At 36.7% G+C, this 20,668-nt stretch overlaps 2 protein-coding genes across 3 annotated transcripts in view; both read left to right on the top strand.

The window, feature by feature from the left end:
• The first annotated feature begins 215 nt into the window (after positions 1–215).
• Positions 216–16,019, top strand: si:dkey-193c22.1 (uncharacterized protein LOC567837 homolog). 2 transcript variants are annotated; one of them, XM_038277313.1, is made up of 10 exons: positions 216–233; positions 9,128–9,184; positions 9,986–10,012; positions 10,102–10,236; positions 10,353–10,473; positions 10,581–10,793; positions 13,099–13,182; positions 14,637–14,778; positions 14,990–15,152; positions 15,248–16,019. In XM_038277313.1, coding segments are annotated over exons 3-10 (1,095 nt in total). In that variant the 5' UTR covers positions 216–233; positions 9,128–9,184; positions 9,986–10,010; the 3' UTR covers positions 15,483–16,019. The 2 variants fall into 2 exon arrangements, with proteins under 2 accessions (XP_038133241.1, XP_038133240.1); XM_038277312.1 differs by lacking the exon at positions 216–233 and adding an exon at positions 2,243–2,330.
• Positions 16,020–18,885: 2,866 nt separating this feature from the next.
• Positions 18,886–20,668, top strand: part of cspg4b (chondroitin sulfate proteoglycan 4b) — a 32,203-nt gene continuing 30,420 nt past the window's right edge. Inside the window, exon 1 of the mRNA XM_038277311.1 lies at positions 18,886–19,129. Coding sequence (XP_038133239.1) covers positions 19,048–19,129 — 82 coding nt within the window. The 5' untranslated portion in view covers positions 18,886–19,047. The remainder of the gene's footprint in view (positions 19,130–20,668) is intronic.

The following is a 20,668-nucleotide window of genomic DNA, read 5'->3' as shown; positions in this document are numbered from 1 at the left end:
TAATCATCAAAATTAAACAAAATAAACATCTGAAATATATGAGTTTGTATGTAATGTATGAATATAATATACAAGTTTCACTTTTTAAATGGAATTACTGAAATCAATCTACTTTTTCATGATATTCTAATTTTATGACCAGCACCTGTATTGTAATGGATACCATTTAGCTGGAATGACGCGGGTGGAACTTGGAAACGCTCATCTGGACATCTAAAAGTTGCATTTGTCTGGTGAGCCTAAATACCAGCTTTCTGAAAATCAGGGGAACAGATAATATCAAAATGATTTCTCTTTTCAATCTTATAGTAAATGTTCCTGCAGCTTTTGTCCTCTTGCGAGATCTATGCGCAACTTTAACAGGATGAATTTCACTGTCCCGCTTTAGTAGAAATATGGTTGATATTCTTAATGTTATCCTGAAGGATGGCATCATTTTAAAAGAGTATATCGTTTTTTGTTTGAACTTAATATGTCTCTTAACAACTGTTCCTGTTCGATTTACAAGCCTCCGTCTCAGGGGTGTAGCCAGAATATTTTAAGGGTGGCCAAGCCACCAATGTACACTGAGGGGGGGCCGAAAAGGGATAGGCAGTGTTGGGCACGTTACTTTGAAAAAGTAATTAGTTATAGTTACTAGTTACTTCTCCCAAAAAGTAACTGAGTTACTCCACAATAAAAGTAACTAGTTACTAGTAAAAGTAACTATTGCGTTACTTTTGCGTTTCTCGCCCCCGTAACCCTCACCACCCAGCCCCCACCTTCTCGCCGTGTGTTTCCAAAGCCAGCTGAATAGAGCGGACAACAAAGACAAGAACCTGCAGAGAGTTTTGCATTTATTGCAACTCAACGTAAATGACATCAGGGGGGAACGCCATGTGAAGTTTTTTAACAGGGCATTCAGATCTGGTGAAATTAATAACTGGGGATGTCTAATTCTGAAATCCTGTGTGTTTGGGTTGTTATAGATACTGCAACATCTATCTATCCATCTATCTATCTAGATGTATACTCTGTGTGTGACATAAAATATGGATCTCCATCCCTGCCACAAAGGCCATCAAATAATGCTTAAAATAAAAAATACAGTAGGTTGAGAAGGCAGAATATCCATCCATCCATCCATCCATCCATCCATCATCCATCATCCATCCATCCCTCATCCATCCATCCATCCATCCATCCATCCATCCATCCATCCATCCATTCATCCATCCAGATTTCTCCCTTTCTCCATACAGGCTATCATTTCTGGCTGTTGTCAGGTTTCTGGCTGTTGTCAGGTTCATCATTTGATCGTTCACGCTCTCCATAGTTCTCCTGTGGCGCGAGCACAGGGCGACTGTTGCGCGCCTTTATATGGCAAGCCAAGAAGGTCACATTTCGCATTGAATTGTCGCATTAAGATTGAAGTTAACCCGCAAAAAACGCGCGTTCTCCCGAGATTACACCGCATAATTTCTTCCTAGATTAATACAAATCTTATAAGCACTACACTCACTAGATGCTGTTTAGCAATGTTTGAAGCATCACTGGCTCTGATCAATGTGCAATTAGGACTTTTTTCCACTTTGAAAATGTTTGCATTTAAACTTACCAGTAAGACAGAAGGTAAATACGTTCCTATTTAACCAAATATAGTCTAAATATGCCTCTTATATGTTGACGTATCGTGTTTTCTTTTGAAGATGTATAATTGTGCAGAGGTAAACAGGTGAAATCCACTCTTATTCTAGGCTAAAACAGGCGAAAGGTTCTTAACCCCATAGAAAATCTATGGGGTATTGTGAAGAAGAAGATGCAATACACCAGACCCAACAATTCAGAAGAGCTAAAAGCCACTATTAGAGCAACCTGGGCTATCATAACACCTGAGCAGTGCCACAGACTGATCGACTCCATGCCACGCCGCATTGCTGCAGTAATACAGGCCAAAGGAGGCCCAACTAAATACTGAGTGCTGTACATGCTCATACTTTTCATGTTCATACTTTTCAGTTGGCCAACATTTCTATAAATCCTTTGTTTTTATTGGTCTTCAGTAATATTCTAATTTTCTGATATGATGAATTTGAGATTTTCATTTGTTGTCATTTGTAATCATCAAAATTAAACAAAATAAACATCTGAAATATATGAGTTTGTATGTAATGTATGAATATAATATACAAGTTTCACTTTTTAAATGGAATTACTGAAATCAATCTACTTTTTCATGATATTCTAATTTTATGACCAGCACCTGTATTGTAATGGATACCATTTAGCTGGAATGACGCGGGTGGAACTTGGAAACGCTCATCTGGACATCTAAAAGTTGCATTTGTCTGGTGAGCCTAAATACCAGCTTTCTGAAAATCAGGGGAACAGATAATATCAAAATGATTTCTCTTTTCAATCTTATAGTAAATGTTCCTGCAGCTTTTGTCCTCTTGCGAGATCTATGCGCAACTTTAACAGGATGAATTTCACTGTCCCGCTTTAGTAGAAATATGGTTGATATTCTTAATGTTATCCTGAAGGATGGCATCATTTTAAAAGAGTATATCGTTTTTTGTTTGAACTTAATATGTCTCTTAACAACTGTTCCTGTTCGATTTACAAGCCTCCGTCTCAGGGGTGTAGCCAGAATATTTTAAGGGTGGCCAAGCCACCAATGTACACTGAGGGGGGGCCGAAAAGGGATAGGCAGTGTTGGGCACGTTACTTTGAAAAAGTAATTAGTTATAGTTACTAGTTACTTCTCCCAAAAAGTAACTGAGTTACTGAGTTACTCCACAATAAAAGTAACTAGTTACTAGTAAAAGTAACTATTGCGTTACTTTTGCGTTTCTCGCCCCCGTAACCCTCACCACCCAGCCCCCACCTTCTCGCCGTGTGTTTCCAAAGCCAGCTGAATAGAGCGGACGACAAAGACAAGAACCTGCAGAGAGTTTTGCATTTATTGCAACTCAACGTAAATGACATCAGGGGGGAACGCCATGTGAAGTTTTTTAACAGGGCATTCAGATCTGGTGAAATTAATAACTGGGGATGTCTAATTCTGAAATCCTGTGTGTTTGGGTTGTTATAGATACTGCAACATCTATCTATCCATCTATCTATCTAGATGTATACTCTGTGTGTGACATAAAATATGGATCTCCATCCCTGCCACAAAGGCCATCAAATAATGCTTAAAATAAAAAATACAGTAGGTTGAGAAGGCAGAATATCCATCCATCCATCCATCCATCCATCCATCCATCATCCACCATCCATCCATCCATCATCCATCCATCCATCCATCATCCATCCATCCATCCATCCATCCATCCATCCATCCATCCATCCATCCATCCATCCATCCATCCATCCATCCATCCACCCAGATTTCTCCCTTTCTCCATACAGGCTATCATTTCTGGCTGTTGTCAGGTTTCTGGCTGTTGTCAGGTTCATCATTTGATCGTTCACGCTCTCCATAGTTCTCCTGTGGCGCGAGCACAGAGCGACTGTTGCGCGCCTTTATATGGCAAGCCAAGAAGGTCACATTTCGCATTGAATTGTCGCGTTAAGATTGAAGTTAACCCGCAAAAAACGCGCGTTCTCCCGAGATTACACCGCATAATTTCTTCCTAGATTAATACAAATCTTATAAGCACTACACTCACTAGATGCTGTTTAGCAATGTTTGAAGCATCACTGGCTCTGATCAATGTGCAATTAGGACTTTTTTCCACTTTGAAAATGTTTGCATTTAAACTTACCAGTAAGACAGAAGGTAAATACGTTCCTATTTAACCAAATATAGTCTAAATATGCCTCTTATATGTTGACGTATCGTGTTTTCTTTTGAAGATGTATAATTGTGCAGAGGTAAACAGGTGAAATCCACTCTTATTCTAGGCTAAAACAGGCGAAAGGTTCTGACTGCAGTTCTGTGAAGAAGCAGGAGATAGTTTGGATTTTTGGAACTTGAGAAATGAAAGTAACCAAAGTTAGGATTTCTTTTATAAAACAAAATATTCTGAGTCAGACAGGAGTTCTGAAAACTGCTGTTGAAATGAGCAGTCTGTAATCTATCAACATTTCTGATTCCCTTTCACCAATATTTCTTTTCTATTACTGTTTTCTGTTTTTTGACGGCAGTTCAGGTGTATATAAAAGCTGTTAATTTATTTTGTAGAACATAACAAGAGAAGGATGCTGACGTTCTTCTATTTTTTTGTTTTCCACATAAAAATAGTTCTATTTAATTGATTCTACTTCTAGAAATAGGATAAAGACAAACAGAGGAACTCTATTTACACTGATTCTATTTTTCTAGATTTCCACACGGTCTATAAGTAAATTAGTACATTAATGTCTGGTAAATAATGCTTCAATCTGGCTGTTTATTTTGGATACTATTACATTACAGATAAGATAGTGTTATATTGTCTTTTATAATTGTTAAAAGTGATTTTATATTTGAATAAACTTAGGCTGATTCTTAGTGTTGTGTTTATAGATGATGCCACTAAAAAAGAAAATAGACATAAGGAGCTATTTAAACAGCAAGCAATATAGGATGATGATAAAGGTTGTTACATTTAATCCTTTACTATTATAAACGCACTTGTAGAATAGAAACATTATATGATTGTAGGAAACAGATATAATGATGCAGGGCAGCCTCAGGGTGAAGCAGCTGCCCTTCAGTGCTGCATGATGGGAAAAAATGTGTTTGGAATGCTATCATAAAATAAGGGGTGAAACTAATGATTATTCTGCAAATTGATTAATCTGTTGATTAATTTTTTGATGAATTGATTAATAATCAGATCACCCAAAGGTTCCTTAAAGTAGATTTTTTTACGAAATGACCCCAGGTGAAACAGAAACGTTTCCTCTTGAGGAGTTCTGGATGGAGAATATTGACAGACTAAAAGTTTTTTTGTCTTAAATGCAAAATGTTTACATATTTTTTCATAATCTTGGTATAATTCCTGCTCTAAGTGGGTCGCTCTATTGGCTAAAGGCACATTTTAGTGGCTCTATACTCCAGTTAATTATTAATCAATTACTAAATCAGTTGACAATTATTTAAATTATTGATAGATATGATTAATTGTTTTAGCCATAGAAAAAAAATTATGAAATGGGCTACATAGAATAACTACAGCCCAGATGTACAACTTGTATAGTGAAGTTAATATTTCAAAATGCTCAGTGTGAGTTCCTCTTATGGTTCCAGTGCTCATGTAAATACAATAAATTTATTTGCCGTCCCTTGAATGTATTATTTTGCATGACAGAGAGAGAGCATATTGGATAAAAAAATAAGAGTGGGTTTCACCTGTTTACCTCTACACAATTATATATCTTCAAAAGAAAACCCATGATACATCAACATATAACAGGCATATTTAGACTATATTTGGTTAAATAGGACCATATTTACCTTCTGTCTTAGTGGCTGGTAAGTTTAAATGCAAACATTTTCAAAGTGGAAAAAAGTCCTTATTGCACATTGATCAGAGCCAGTGATGCTTCAAACATTGCTAAAAAGCATCTAGTGAGTGTAGTGCTTATACGATTTGTATTAATCTAGGAAGAAATTATGCTGTTCTCTTTAAACACATCAAAGCCTGATGCTCACATTAAGCATAAAAAAAAGAGTATGCATATTTTTGCAAAGGACCAATGACATTAGACCAATGAAACAGAAGACCAATAGTGTCCCTACCAAAGCTGAAATCAAACCTATGCCTTTGATATTCTCTCTTGCCTGTTTGCTGCTCTGCCAATAGCCTACTCGTTATATGGCGCCATCTGCAGACTGAAAGAACATTTATGTGACGTGGTTAATATATATATATATATATATATATACATATATATTATATGAGACAGAGAACATGAGCTATGGGGAGCATAGTTTTTGCTGTATAAAGCATTATGGGAAAAGGTTGGTGATATGCAGGAAAATATACAGAAAACAAGTCAGACCAGCAAATTTTCTGGAAGACAAGTGTCCCCTTTATTGTCATTTTATTAGTACAATATAAAAAGTTTTTACATGACAGAATGCATGGCGATGGATCAAAAACGGTGAAGTAGGCTACATTTATGATTATATTCTCAGAAAAAAATAAATAAATAAATGGGCTTGGTTGGAGACAAGAGGGAATATAAAGGGAAAAGTCGGACTGCCTCTGCCGGATTCGAACCTGCCACGAAGCAAAAAGTTTGCATTGAAGGCGGTCACTTAACCTACTACGCCACCTCTCGATAATTGTGATTTATGAAACATTCCTACTAATACCTTTACATACAAAACATTAGTTGGCGATGCATGTTGATGCAAAACGTTTTTACATGAAAATAGGCATGGAATGGATTCAAAATAACAGCAAAGTGTATTTAGTGGATATATTCCTAACATTAAGGCTTTGTGAAACGGCAATGCAGTGAATTTTGGCAATGCTGCAACATTGAGCTCTGTGCAGTTTTCCACAAAGCAGATCTGTGCTGAACTTTCTTGGTCTGGCTGCCTTGATCAGAGATTGGATGCAACCAGTTCAAATGCATTGGCTGTGGGAAAAGAAGGAAGGACATCATTATCATATTAGGAAAACGCGCGTTAAATACGCGCGTTCTGACCGACACAACGCGCGTATTTAACGCCCGTTCTGACCGACACAACGCGCGTATTCAACGCGCGTCTTGCGGTACTCTCATGACGCGCGTAAAAGGCGGCGCTTGATGGTAAAAGACGGCGTAAAAAGCGGCGTAAGCTCGGGAGAACGCGCGTTTTTTGCGGGTTAACTTCAATCTTAACGCGACAATTCAATGCCAAATGTGACCTTCTTGGCTTGCCATACCTTCAGCGAGCATGCGCGTTTTCTGTCGCTTGCGCGGTGACTCGTGCCGCCTGCGCGGTGACTCGTGCCGGAAACCGTCTGTGATGGGGAAACGCAGCTCGACGTAACACCGGTATTTCCATCAGGAAAACGCTGTTTTGCTGCTGGAGTCATCCTCACTCTCCATCTCTCTGTGTGTGCTGTACGTTAACACCCGCCAGCAGAAACACCCACCTACCCAACTGACAGACGGAATCTCACTATTCATCAGCCATTCTCATCCACCCCTCTCTCATGACAAGGCGCGCACCTCTGGATGACCTAAAAATAATCTTTAATATCTCTTAAACAAAAGTAGCACAAACAATGTTTTTTTCTGCACAAATCTGCATTAACGTTGCACTAATAATTCAGTCTATTTGCAGAGTTTTTTGACGTGGGTGGGGTGTCAGCTTCACGCATCTGCGCACGAGTCCTATCTTGAAAAAAGGTTCATTGTGCGACCTGAGTAACGCGCAGTAACGGGGTGTCTGCAATGGTAACTGCGTTATAGTTACAGTCAAAGTAATTAGTTAGATTACTCGTTACTAAAACAAGGTAACGGCGTTACTTTCAACGCCGTTAGTCCCATCACTGGGGATAGGTGCCAGAACCTATATTTTCTAAATAAAGACTAACTATACTGTACTTTCCTACAGCCTTTGCTTACAAAAAGATGCATATATTTAAACATCCATGCTGTCTAAATTAAAGGTGTAGGGGACAAAATTCTTTCAGGTTTGAGTTCTGGTGTGAACATCTTATCTATCTCATTACTAACATACTTTTATCAATAATCGTTCAGCATAAAATTAGTATTTACATGTACTTATATCTACATTAAATGGATTATTATTATTAAAGTAGTTATTTATCTCTAATTTCACTGAAGACTCAGAGGTGACTTGGATAGACATAATTTTGTCTTCACGCCATAAGACTAAATGTAGTTGTAAAAAGAGCATGAATTCTGCAGTGGGTAGCACTGCTGCCTTGCAGCAAGAAGGTTCCAGGTTCGATTCCCAGCCCTGCATGGAGTTTGCATGTTCTCTCTGAGCATGCATGGGTTTTCTCTGGGTACTCCGGCTTCCTCCCACAATCCAAAGACATGACTGTTAGGTTAATTGGCTTCTCTAAATTCTCCTTAGGTGTGAGTAAAGACAATGGTTTGTCTCTGCATTGCCCTGTGATGGACTGGCAACCTGTCCAGGGTTCACCCCGCCTCTTACCTACTGACAGATGGAGATAGGCACCAGCACCTCTCGCGACCCCACTTGGGATTAAGCGTGTCAGAAATTAGATGGATGGATGTTAATATATGAAGAATTAAAATGTTAAATAAGTTAGAACATTCCACTTAAGAGTATTGCTGCTGCCACCGTCTGTATTAGAGGGAAGAAATGGTAGGGGTGGACAATGATTGGCCCCCCCATCTCAGCTCCAGCCCTGCTCCGTCTGGGGACCAGCTGTAGCCATGGGGAAGGCGAGGCAAGTGTTCCCACAAAATATTAATTTGTGGCCACAAATTAATCTTTGATTAACAAATTAGTATTTTGTAGGAAGACATTAATATTTTGTGGTAACAAATTATCATGTTGTGGGAATAAATTAGATTTATTTAGCCACAAATTAGTATTTTGTGGGGAAAAAAATTTGTATTTTGTGTGCATGCTCTATCTCTTTTTTTCTCCCATGTCAGTTCTGGGGCTCCGTATATTTCAGTGGCAAGATAATTTTAGGTTTGCTACATGAGAAAAATAATGTTATATTGCAGTGGCATAGAGGCAACACAAAGGCATAAAGGGAATGTCTATCTATCCATCAATCTAGTAATCTCGATATCTATCTAGATATATAGACTGGGACAGTCATTATGTGTTATTGACTGAAGTTATTAAAAATAAATGAATAAAAAAAAAAAAACAGCTGCAGCTATAAAGCCAAACCCCACTTTATGACTCTGGGCTGCATCTCCTGAACTACAACAGATGGAGAATTTGTATAGACCTCTATGAAAAATATAATAGGAACTACGTTTAAAGAATAGAAAAACGCAGCAATAAAGTCTGTGGGACTATTTATATGCTGGCTGAGGTAGTGAGAAGTGATTTTCAGAGAGGGATCTATGAAAGTGAAGTTTTTCTTTTGGAAGAGAGATAAGATTCGCTTTCCTGCACTGTCTACACCGTCCTTTGATCAATGTCACTTAATTTAAGGGTGTTCTTTACATAAAACATTTCTTTTTTTTTCTTTTTTTACAGCAACGGAAGGGACGTTTTGTGCCATCTATGCCAGCCAGAATCAGCTTCTCAGTATAGGTGTGTAATAATGTCTATTACCACTAGAGGGCAAAGTAGGGAAGTTTTTAATGAAAGCTGGACCACCTTCTCTATTATTCTTCAATAACTTAATTTATCCTGAAGCTAAGTGTTGATGTTACACTCTGTTGGTTAAAGCTGTTAGTAATGCAATGGATTAATTTCTTGAGAATAAAATTTTTATCAGATTATAAACACAAGTATGTATTGATGTAATATAAATCCTTTATCCAACAATGGAGAAATTCCCTCTCTGCATTTAACACATCCTCTTGGGGAGCAGTGGGCTGCCATAGTGCGGCACCGGGGGATCAGTGTGGGGTTAAAGCTTTTGCTCAGGAACCCAGAGTGGAGGCTGTGGGATTTGAACCGTATACTTGCAGCACAAGCAGGGGCTTTAGCTACTGTTGCTTTTCAATCATCTGCAGGCACATTACCTGTTCTCCTGTCACAACATCAAGAAATCTCCCCAAACCCAACTGTAGTCACAGCATATTTTCAATCTATATCATTTCAGACCATTTTTTTTTTGTAGAGCCAAGAAAATAGATCAGCCATTTTTGAATTACTTGGATCGATCTCCTGGACACCAGCAACCGTGCAACATTTAACGTTACCTAAAGCAATGTGTTGCTCACTTGGATTCTCAGTTTTAATGACTTATTTTCCCTTTATTTAACAAGAAGTAGAACTTTAAAGAGGCAATAATTTTTGTACTTGTCATGATTTAAAACAATGAAAGTAATTTATTGAACTTTTTGTTTTTTGTTTCTGTTTTTTTTTCTAGTTTTTTTTTTCTAGATAAAGGAGTAGACCTTTCCACAGCATGTAAGTCTTGAATATTAAACATCAACTTTTAGTATTTAAACTTAAATAACCAAACGGAAAATGAAACCATGTGTATTTTCTCCTAAAAGGTGCTGGTGTTTGCCTGTTATCACGGGCTTTGTGTTAGTAGGCGTCCCATACATAGTTTGCTTTGTGGCCCAGTGGATCTTTGGCCTGCCAGACAAGACAGGTTTTAGAAAGTACATAGAAGCTCTAAATCCCAGGTAATTTGTAGAATTCTTTTTCTTGTCGTCTTGACACTCAATGTAATCATTCTGACAGTTTTCATTACCAAGAAAAGTTTCATGCATATTGTTTTTTTTTTTTTCTATTCTATCAGGCGCATATGCCGTTTGACCTTTGTCACAATGGATCTTCTTAAATACTTTTATTACCTTAGACTGTACTATCAGATTAAGTCATGGTATAGAAACGAAAATAACAGTCAGCATCATAAGAAGGTAATGATATTCTAATTTTAAAAAGTTAAATGATTAATTTGAATAAATCCTAGTAAATAGCTTTTCTAATATCATTTACACCCAGTATTCTATCTTTTGCTTGGAAGGGGATAGTTTATGGCCGCAGAGGCAACAAGCTGGACTATTACTATGCTCCTAGAAGAAATAAATACAGGAATGGGCTTCCCCCTCTGGTGGTGTTTGTCTACGGCGGTGCATGGAGCACTGGACACAGATCAACTTACTGTTTACTGGCGAGACAGATGGCTGAAAATATGAATGTGGCTGTTGTTTGTCCTGATTACTCCACTTATCCAAAGGTAAGAAAGCCCAGTTTTCGGATGATTTGGTTCCTTGATGAATGCAAACAAGGGTTCCACCAATAACTTTTTATATCGAAGCAATAGTGGCTCTTTGACGATGCGACAGTAAGAAAGGGTTTGGTCAGAGAAGCTTTCAATATCTACACAAGGATTGTTGAGGTCATTTGGATGCCCAGTTTCTTGTGAATTTCTGTTTATATTACAGAATATATCTAACACTTTTTATTCTAAAATATGTATTTCCCCATTTATTTACGCAAGGTGCAGCTTTTGCAGGTCTTGGCATTGCTTTTATTCAAACATTTTATACTTTTCCTCTTTTATTCTCATCATTTAAGTCTTTTTCCTCCTCATTGTCTCCCTTATTTTGGAACAGGTGAGCAAAAATAAAGCAATAATACCCATAATCTGATTTTAGATCATTTTCTAGTTATTCAGAAGCTCTCTGCTGGCTAACATCTCAGAAGCACGATCACTGACAGCTTTAGGGTAAATCTCAGTGCCTGTTTCTTTATACCTAGAAATTAAGAAAGAAAATATTGAAGTAAAGGCTGGAGGTTTAATACATCACTGCTTGAAGATGTAGATTATTATTTATTTTAATGAAGGATGGACTTTGTATTTAGAATATAATGATCTCCCTGGAGCATCAGCATCTTTGCTCTGGGAGGCTGGACAGGCAGTGATGAGAGGTAAAATAATGTCATTCTCATCATATAAGAAGAGGAAAGAAAATCAACAGGAATTCAATTAAATCCTTGACCAAAAAATAAATAAATAAATAAATCTTAATAAACTATATTTTGTATTGGAAACTTTACTCTCAGAAAAAAAGCTGGAAGGGTTTTAGCTAACCAGCTTAAAATAAATAAATAAAAGAATAACTATTTCTTCAATTATAGACCAACAGGGAAAAGTGTTTACGATCCAGATAGTATAAAAAGCTGTTTCACCACTAACGACTGCTAAACTCCAGGAAGCTCTCAAAGACAAGCTCAAGAAAGAAGCTCCAGTCCCTGATGGATTTCCAGTTGGATTCTATGGGATATTCTGGAATATCCTTTAACCAACATTCCATAGAATGCTGCATGGAACTGAGGAGAAGGGCAGACTTCCACCATATATGAATTCTGCAAATATTAGTCTCTTGCTAAAACCAAAGATCCTGTCTATCTTACCAGCTATTGACCCATATCTCTGATTAATGTTGACCTTAAAATAATTTGTAAAGCTCTTGCCAAAAATTTAGAAAAGGAACTTCTTGTTTAATCCACTCAGATCAAACTGGCTTCATAAAGGGAAGGCAAGGCATGCATCTACCAATGTATGCAGATTAATAAATCGAATAGACTACATTTAAAACTCATCATATTGCCACTAGATGCAGAAAAAGTGTTAAATAGAGTTAATTGGAAGTTAATTCTAACTTTGTTTCCTTCTCTATGTAAATTCCGCTTCGGTAAAGATTTCATAAAGTGGTTTAATCTGCAGATGGGCACTTGACAAGAATGTCTGCTTTCTCCCTCATTGTTTGCCATCTTTATTGAATCACTAACTGCAGCAATCAAGCAAACTAATGATATTAAAGGTATTCAATGCAGGAATGTAGAACATAAAGTAAGTCTTTATGCAGATGACGTATTACTCTTTCTCCAGCACTCAACAAGCTCGCTCACTGGAATAATAAATTGTTAGTATCTTTCTCAACAATCTCAGATTATTCTATAAATTAGTCAAGATCCATAGTCCTACATATTAATTGTTGTTTCAAAATGGCCCAATAAACAACTATTGTCAGGGAATATACAATATTTAGGCATCAACATCTCTCCGAAACTGGTAGATTTATTCAAATGAGACCACATCTCACTATTTAAAAAAGTGGAAGATGTCTTGCTAGATGGAAATCCCTAAGCATATTGCTCATTGGTGGGGTTGTTTCAATAAAAATGATGGTGCCTGTGTCTACTGCTCCTCCTAGCCCCGTTGGGTTCCTTCTAGGTAGTGGTGCGACCCCAGGCCTTTGACCTCTGGGCTCTCCACTACCCAAAGGTTTGTTTTGTTTTGTTTTTTTGTGTAAATGTGTCTCCTGTAGATGTTTGTGACATTTTAAGCTTGTTTATTAGCAGTAGACCCAGACGACAGTTTTTAAAAAAAATACTAAAACCATTCTTTCTGCACTCCTTACTTTCCAAGAGATGCAGTTATTTCAGTTCATAGATTCAGTTATTTGTCTACCAAAATAATGAAAACATGCATTTGAATCTGATTTGTTAAACTGTGGTTCTTATCTCATTTTCAGGGGAATGTTCTAATGATGGTCCAAGATGTTGTTGACTGTTTGGTTTGGGCCCAAGTGAACGCACCGACATTTGTCTTTAACAAAGTAAGACTCACCTTAGATTTGAAAAAAGGTAGAGCTGACTTAAGCTATAGTATATAGTATTGGAGGGTATCCTAAATCTAAATATTACCGAAGTCATGTTTTTACACATACTTGTCATGGCTATAAATGCAATGTAAGTTTCATTTCTTGGATTTTTGGATTTTTTCCCAAAATCAACATGAATGTCATAAAAAAGGAGTTTGAATTTCATGTTGATTTCTGTCTGGGGCTGAATGATTAGCCAACTATAAAATTAATCATCAACTAAGTAGTGACAGCTTATTTAACTGGATTAACTAGACCATATATTGGCCATTTTCTAAAAGAACAAACCCAATCAGAGGACTAATTAAAAACTATACGCTATATGAATAGTCAAAACGTTTCCACATGAGATAAAAAAAATTTACTCGTCTGTAAATATGCTCCATCCATAATTCCTCAAGGGAGCAAATTTTTTAATTCATTATGTTCACACTCTGTGGAGAAAAAAAAAAAGAAAGGCCTTTACTGTCCAATTTTTTTTTTATATAAGAAAAGAAATTAACATTAATCAGTAAAGGGGAGTATATTTTGGACACTTGAATGAAGAGAAGGGTGGAGTTGTCCAGTGATCACCCGATGGTGAACTGGATACACTGGAAGAAGATGAAGCTGGACAGACTCGTTAAGCCCAAACCAGTAGTGAGAGTTTGCTGGATACGTCTGGTGGAGCTCTCAGTCAGGGACCTGTTTAACTCCCACCTCCAACAGAGCTTCACCCTGATTCCAGGGGAGTCTGAGTGGACCACATTCTTAGGGCTGTCACAATAACCGCACAAATGAAATATCGCCATACCAAGAAGCTCACCGCGCTACAAAACCAGCCACAACCATCACCGCATCTTGGGACAACAGTTGAGAAGGATACAATGGCAGCTGCACTGATATCAAAACCAAATGTTACTCTGCCCCTTTGGGACCATTTTGGCTTTCAGCCAAATGAAAAGGACAATTTAAATGAGGCAATTTGTAAAATCTGCAGCAAACTTGTTTTTTTGTTTTTTTTATCTGTGCCATTACTGCCCTTTGATCTGCGTTCAATAAAGTGTTATAAAATTGCCATGTTTTTTTTAATAACCTTTTTTAATATTTAAGAGCCATGTTTCAAAGGAAATTTTGCAATGTAGTTGGTAATTTAACAATATACAAACACTTTTGGGAAATAAATAGATTAGAATAAAGAAAAAAAAGATGGTGCAATAATATCACATATTGCAATATTTAGCCTCCTTGAATAATCGCAGGGGGAATTCCTCAACCGCGACAGCCCTACACATTCTCAGCCTCTTTTATCGAAGGGGAATCTAAAGCAAAAAAAAATCTTTTGCTTTAGATTCCATTTTTATTATATTAATTTCAAGGTTCATGGAAAGGATTATGCTTTCAATAAACCCTATTCTTTGTCTTATTAGGATCAGATTGTTTTAGTTGGCCATTCAGCGGGTGCTCATTTGGCAACCCTGGCCACCCTACTTCTTCTTGATACACGAGAGGAGCTGCTGATAGAGCCAAAGCTACAGCAGGAGATTCTACATTCATTAAGGGGAGTTATTGGTATGTACATCCGTACCTCTTTTTTTTTTTTTAACTCACTGATGAAAATGAATTCTGTTTTAATACATTTTTTTATTTTTTATTTAAAATTTGAAAGATTTGGTGGTTGGGTTATGCCATTGATATCATTATTAATATTATTTTTCCATTACATCTATTTCAATAGATTACCCCCTTTTTGTGCAATTGTTGCTGTTTTGTCCTTGAATAGGGATGAGTGGCGTCTACAGCATCATGCACCATTATAAACATGAGCAGAGGAGAGGAATTGAATTTATTTCTTGCATGTCAAGAGCCATGAATGGGGAGGAAAACTTTCCCCCGTACTCACCTATGCACATAGTAAAGAACATTAGCGCTGACAAGCTGAGGAGGTAAGAGGCACGCTCAAGAAGCAACCTGAAATCTGTTTCCTGTGTTATTTTTTCCACTCTTGTCAACATCTCTTTTCTTTTCCTGTCACTTCCAGAGCGCCCCGGTTCGTTTTGCTTCACGGGGGTTGTGACATCGTCGTTCCGGCCGACTGTTCCACAAAGTTTTATAAGCTCCTCTCCTCTCTCTCTGTAAAGGTGTCGCTCCACCTGCTTCCTGCTGTCAGTCACACTGACATTGTCACTGACCTCATGCTACCAAGTAGACGCTTTTACGATCCGCTCTTCGTATGCCTCCATTCGCAGTTCTTGGAAATCCTGAGAAACTTTTGACAGCCTGTGTGTTTAGTGTCGAGGTTTACAATGATCAGCCAACGAGTCCATAAATATCTGTAATATGCACTTAACTAACACAAAACACAAAGATTAACATTGTATTTGAACATTTGATGATGTTTAACGTGTAAACTAAATAAAATATTTTGAATTATTTAGCTGCCATCTAAATAGGGGCTTAAACAATTAATCAAATTATACTTGATTATTCAATTATTGAAGTAATTGTCAACTAATTTAGTTATCGATTAATCATTAGATGGATTATGGAGTTTAAAAAATAAGCCTTTAGCTGGAAGAACAACCTACTTAGAGCAGTAATTATAAAAAATAAAAAAAATAAAAATTCTGCATTTGAGATTAAAAACTTTTTTTGTCCATCAACATTCTCTATTCAGAACTCTTCAAGTGGAAATGTTTTAGTTTTACCTGGTTTAAATTCTATATAAAATTTCTTTAAGGAACCTTTGGGAGTGGTGGCCTAGTGGGTCACTGAGGTTTTGGGTTCCAGCCCCACTCCCACAGACTGGGTCTCTGAGGTGCCGCACAATGGAATCCCCCTGCTCCCCGATTGGATGGGTTAAATGCAGAGATGAGACTCCAATGTGAAATCAATAAAGTTCAATCATTTATTTATTATACTTTCATTATCCGATTATTAATCAAAAGAATCATCAACAGATTAATCGATTAGCAAAGTGACCGTTATTTGCAGCTCTACATCTAACTAAATGTCTAATAAATAAATGCTCTTTTTATATCTTCCTAGCTTTAAGAATATTACTTTTTTCTTTTACTCATGTCATTCACAGGAGAGTGTTAGTGTATGAATCTCAGAGCTCAGCATAGAGGCTGTAGACTGAATGTATATAAATCACTGAATTGACTTTATTGAAATATTAAAGTTATTGGTTGGTTGTGTTTTTTTTTTTTATAGATGGATAGATATCCCTGGAGTCAATTGTATAGGTGGGAATATGAGTTAGGCATATATCAAGATTCATGTAATTATTTCAGTAAGATATATTGATAAAAAAAATTGCCATATAAGGAGTTACAACATGTGCAAGAAGCCATGCAAAACGATTCTTTTTCAAGCTAAATAATTTCCCCATTGTGGGACAATAAAGGGATTTTCTATTCTATTCTATTCTTAAGCTCCAGCCATAGTTTCAAGCAGGATTTAAGACACTGAGTTGAAAAATTTGAAGAACACTTTTCCAGGCCTGTGTTTCACATGTGTGCATGCACAGCCCACAATAAAAAGCAAAAATATTGTTAGTGCATAGAGAAGGCTCAGGGTTGTGAGAGAAAAGAAAGGTAGATCAATAATGCAACCAGTAATATAGCGATATAAAATATAACAATTTATACATATGTAATGCCACATCTCTTTGTTTAAGAGCATCAGACAGTATTTCAATATGAAAGCAAGTAATTATTTACACATTTAATAATATGCCAAACATCACCAGGTCTTTGTTAAATAGCATAAAACAAATCATTTTAGTCTTAAACCATATAGTGTCTCTGTCTGTTAAAGAGAATACATTGGTGAAATACCCTTCTGTTTGTAAACATTGTAATAAGTGAACTGTGGAAATGACATCAACAATAATGCTTTCCTCTGGAGGAATTAGCACTAAGATGAAATATCACAAAGCACTAGCACAATGCTTTTGGAGACACGTCACAGCTCCACAGGTAATGTCAGAGCATGGTTAGAAAAGTTAGCTGGTTCGCCATTTTATTTCATTTATAGTTTAGTATAAAATATTAGCACTGACCTAAAACCTAAAAAAAAATCAATTCCTGTGCTAAGAGACTGTCAGATATTAAACCTAACAACAAATGTTTAATATATCTAAAAGAGCATCTTTACTCTCCTTAAATATTGGATGCTGTTGTGCACATAATGGAAAATAACAAGATGATCAGCTGAGGGCATATAGACCATTCCTGTGTATGTGAAAAACTGTTTTGCAGACAAAGAAAGGACATAACATAATTATTATTTTATTCATATTGCTGGATATGCTATGGCAATCACAGCAAACAGTGGTAACCGTTACTCTCAACTCATTCCTTTTTCAATGGTTTTTAATCAGTTTGCTTTAAAATAAAATATGAAATGAAGTTCATTTAACATTAAAGATTAACTTTTGATTTGCTTTATTGTGTTTTGCAGACGGGACAATTCTCGTCCATGATGTCATCCCGCAACATCTTCCAATCTCCTAGTGGACATATTGATCCACTTATGCACTTCAGCATTTGAGACGAAAACGAAAGTTGCTTTTTTTAAATACATTTTATAAAAAAACAACACTGGATTTGGTTTCCAAGTTGAAAGACATTTCGCTTCCCATCCGGGAAGCTTTTTAAATTCAAAATGTCAGAGTTAGCGTTTAGTTTGATGCCTTATATACTGTAGTAGCCCAAAAACTAGTTTTGGCTCAGAAAACATGCAAATTGAACCAGAAGAACAGGTCCGCCCCTTAGGAATGGAGAGTCGTTTTGGGGTTAATTATACACATCAATTTACTAACATTAAAGATGGTAAGTACAGAATTCATGCTCTTTTCTGAACTAGATTTTCTCTTATATGGGTTAAAGAGAAAATGCAAGTCATCTAGGAGTCTTTAGTGAAAAATATTTTCATAAAAACGTATTAAAATAATACATTTGTGTAGATATTAGTACTTGTGAATATCAATTTTATGCAGAATGATTATTGATAGAAGTAAATAAGTAATAACAAAAGAAATGATTTTCACCCCAGAACTCAAACCTGAAAGAATTTTATCCACTATGCCTTTTATCTAGAAAGTTTTAATATATGTGTCTATTTGTTAGCAACGGCTGTAGGAAAGTACAGTTTGTCTTATCTTTGGTTTGACCCTGAGGTTCTGGCGCCTATCCACTATCAGCCACCCCTCAGTGTACATTGGTTATTGCCTGGCCACCCTTAAAAAAATTTCTACCTACGCCTCTGTTCCAAATTATATTATATTTGAGTATATTTCTCTTCATTATTGAGGTCTGTCATAAGGTTGAATTTCCCTATGGAGATGAATATAATTATTTTCTATGGATTCTGATGTAGCTGTTCATGCATGAAGAGACCCAACAACCTATATGGTGACGCAATATACAGAAAAAATCAAATGGGCTTTATTTTCTTATTAGGAAAAAAATCTCTGCATTAAAGCTGCTTTTCTTAATAATTCTTTTTTTTTTTTGGACGCTAAATGTTGCCTTTAAAATACAAACAGTAGGGTTAACAGGAAATAAAAAAAATCTAAACATTTAAGTCCTTTTATATGAAGGGTCTAAAGTTTGGGGATATATAATTTTCCCCCCAGCTTTTATTTTGAAATTCGCGCACTAGGCGGAGTTCTGGGGGCCCTCTGAGCTGTGAACAGACGCGCTCCATTCCTCCTCACTTTCAGCCATTTGAATGTTAACTGGACGGAACCGAAGCACGAAGGAGTAAACAAGATTCGGTAAAAATGTGAAGGGCAAGGTCTGCTGAACATTGCTGTGTCCAAAGGGAGAAAAAATGGACTCTGCTGAGAAGAAGAAGGAGTTGTGTCTCTGCGGTCTCCTTTGGTGGTCGCTCCTGCTTCAGCTTGCGTCTGGAGGTAGTTGTTGTTTTTCAATTGTTTTTGTCAATGAAAACATTTAAACATTTATATGTTACTTTCAGGTTCTGCTTGAAAAAACAAACAACCATAAAAAAATAACTTATGTGCAAAAACAGGCAAGTTTTACTTAGTTTTCTTACTTAATAGTTGGATTTATTGTAAAGATTAACTGAAATATCCAGTCAAAATTATCAGTTGTAAAATAAGGAACCCTAAAATAAGCATTTTTTCAAGTGCAAAACACTATAAAGATGTCCTGTGCTTGATGTTGATACAAAATTGTATTTGCTGTATGTGTTTGTGTTTTTGTTATTGCTGCTGGTGGTATTTAAATTCATCCAAGCAGGATGGAATGAAATCTGCATGTAGAGGTTCTGGTTGGGGGCAATGAAAGGCTGTAAAGTTACAGTCCTTTATAACTTCTGTAGAAATCTCCCCGGCTTTCTTTATTTGCACATTATAATAGCTGATAAATGCAGTTTTCCTCTATAAATAACATTTCTGCATGCATGGATACCCACTCTGCAGAAAGAAGACCGGTTATTGCATTACAAGACCTAAGGGAGAGAGATGTCTTTGTTTCACAAGTGAGCATTATTAAATCCATGTAGGCATCCTTTAGCTATTCTCCTTTATTTGAACCTGACATGTGTCGTCTGAATTCAACTTTGATCCAGACTCTACCCTGAGGGGATCATACAAATTATTCCACTTTGTCATTCACAGAAAATGCCCAGGATGGAGATGTTTCCCTTTATGCCGCTGTCTTTCTGATTTCCGTCTTTCTTTCACACTTTGAACCAAGCCTTTGCTCAAAAGATCTGCGTCTGGAGGTTTTGACAGTGCGTCGACTTTGGAAAAGATTCAGTCGTGTTCCATCTCCGGTCTGCTGAATAAACTGAAAACACAGGCAGTGACAAGCACTGGTCTACCCCCTCCAAATTAGGCCTGTGTTCTCTGAAAAGGTCACCAGCTTTTTTACTAAGGTAGATGTCTGGGAAATCTTTCAAAAAATGTCACCTCTTTAAAGAAACTTGCCCCTGTTGACATGAAGATTACAGGATAGTGTTTTAAACGACCTCCTTTTTGTTCTGAAGGAGTTTTTGTCTGACCTGCTGTACTCTTTCATTTACATGCCTTCAAAAATAGTAGTGTTAAACACTTTTTTTATGAAAAAAAGTTTCAATTATAGAAAACATTTTTGGAGGAAAGAGCTTCTTCCTTCACCTAATATCATTTCTATTTATTCTAATGCAGTGTTGTTGATGGATGCGGATTAATCAATTTAGCATTAATTTCTATCTTTCTGAATCTGGTGCAAAACATTAATCTCCAGCTTTTATATGGGCTCATTTTTAATTAGTATAAAAAGCCACTGAGATGAGATCATATTAAGAACAAGCCATATTCCACTGGTTAAACATATTGTTCTTGTTTGGGTCAGTGGAGTGGGATGCTGCTCTGCAGCAAGAAAATGTGATATTATCACATCTTGCTGCAGGGCAGCAACATATTTTGCAACTTCATCAAGTTATG

The sequence above is a fragment of the Cyprinodon tularosa genome, unplaced genomic scaffold (genome assembly GCF_016077235.1).
Source record: "Cyprinodon tularosa strain WSP-4 unplaced genomic scaffold, ASM1607723v1 ctg130, whole genome shotgun sequence".
Classification (NCBI taxonomy): domain Eukaryota; kingdom Metazoa; phylum Chordata; class Actinopteri; order Cyprinodontiformes; family Cyprinodontidae; genus Cyprinodon; species Cyprinodon tularosa.
Note: the sequence above shows the minus strand (reverse complement) of the source record. Positions and strands in the feature narration are given on the sequence as shown.

Excerpts from the sequence above, each read along its gene's own strand:
- si:dkey-193c22.1 (XM_038277313.1), top strand. Across the intron at positions 10,794-13,098 it reads ATTACTCCACTTATCCAAAG|GGGAATGTTCTAATGATGGT; the intron begins GTAAGAAAGCCC and ends TCTCATTTTCAG. Across the intron at positions 14,779-14,989 it reads TTCATTAAGGGGAGTTATTG|GGATGAGTGGCGTCTACAGC; the intron begins GTATGTACATCC and ends GTCCTTGAATAG.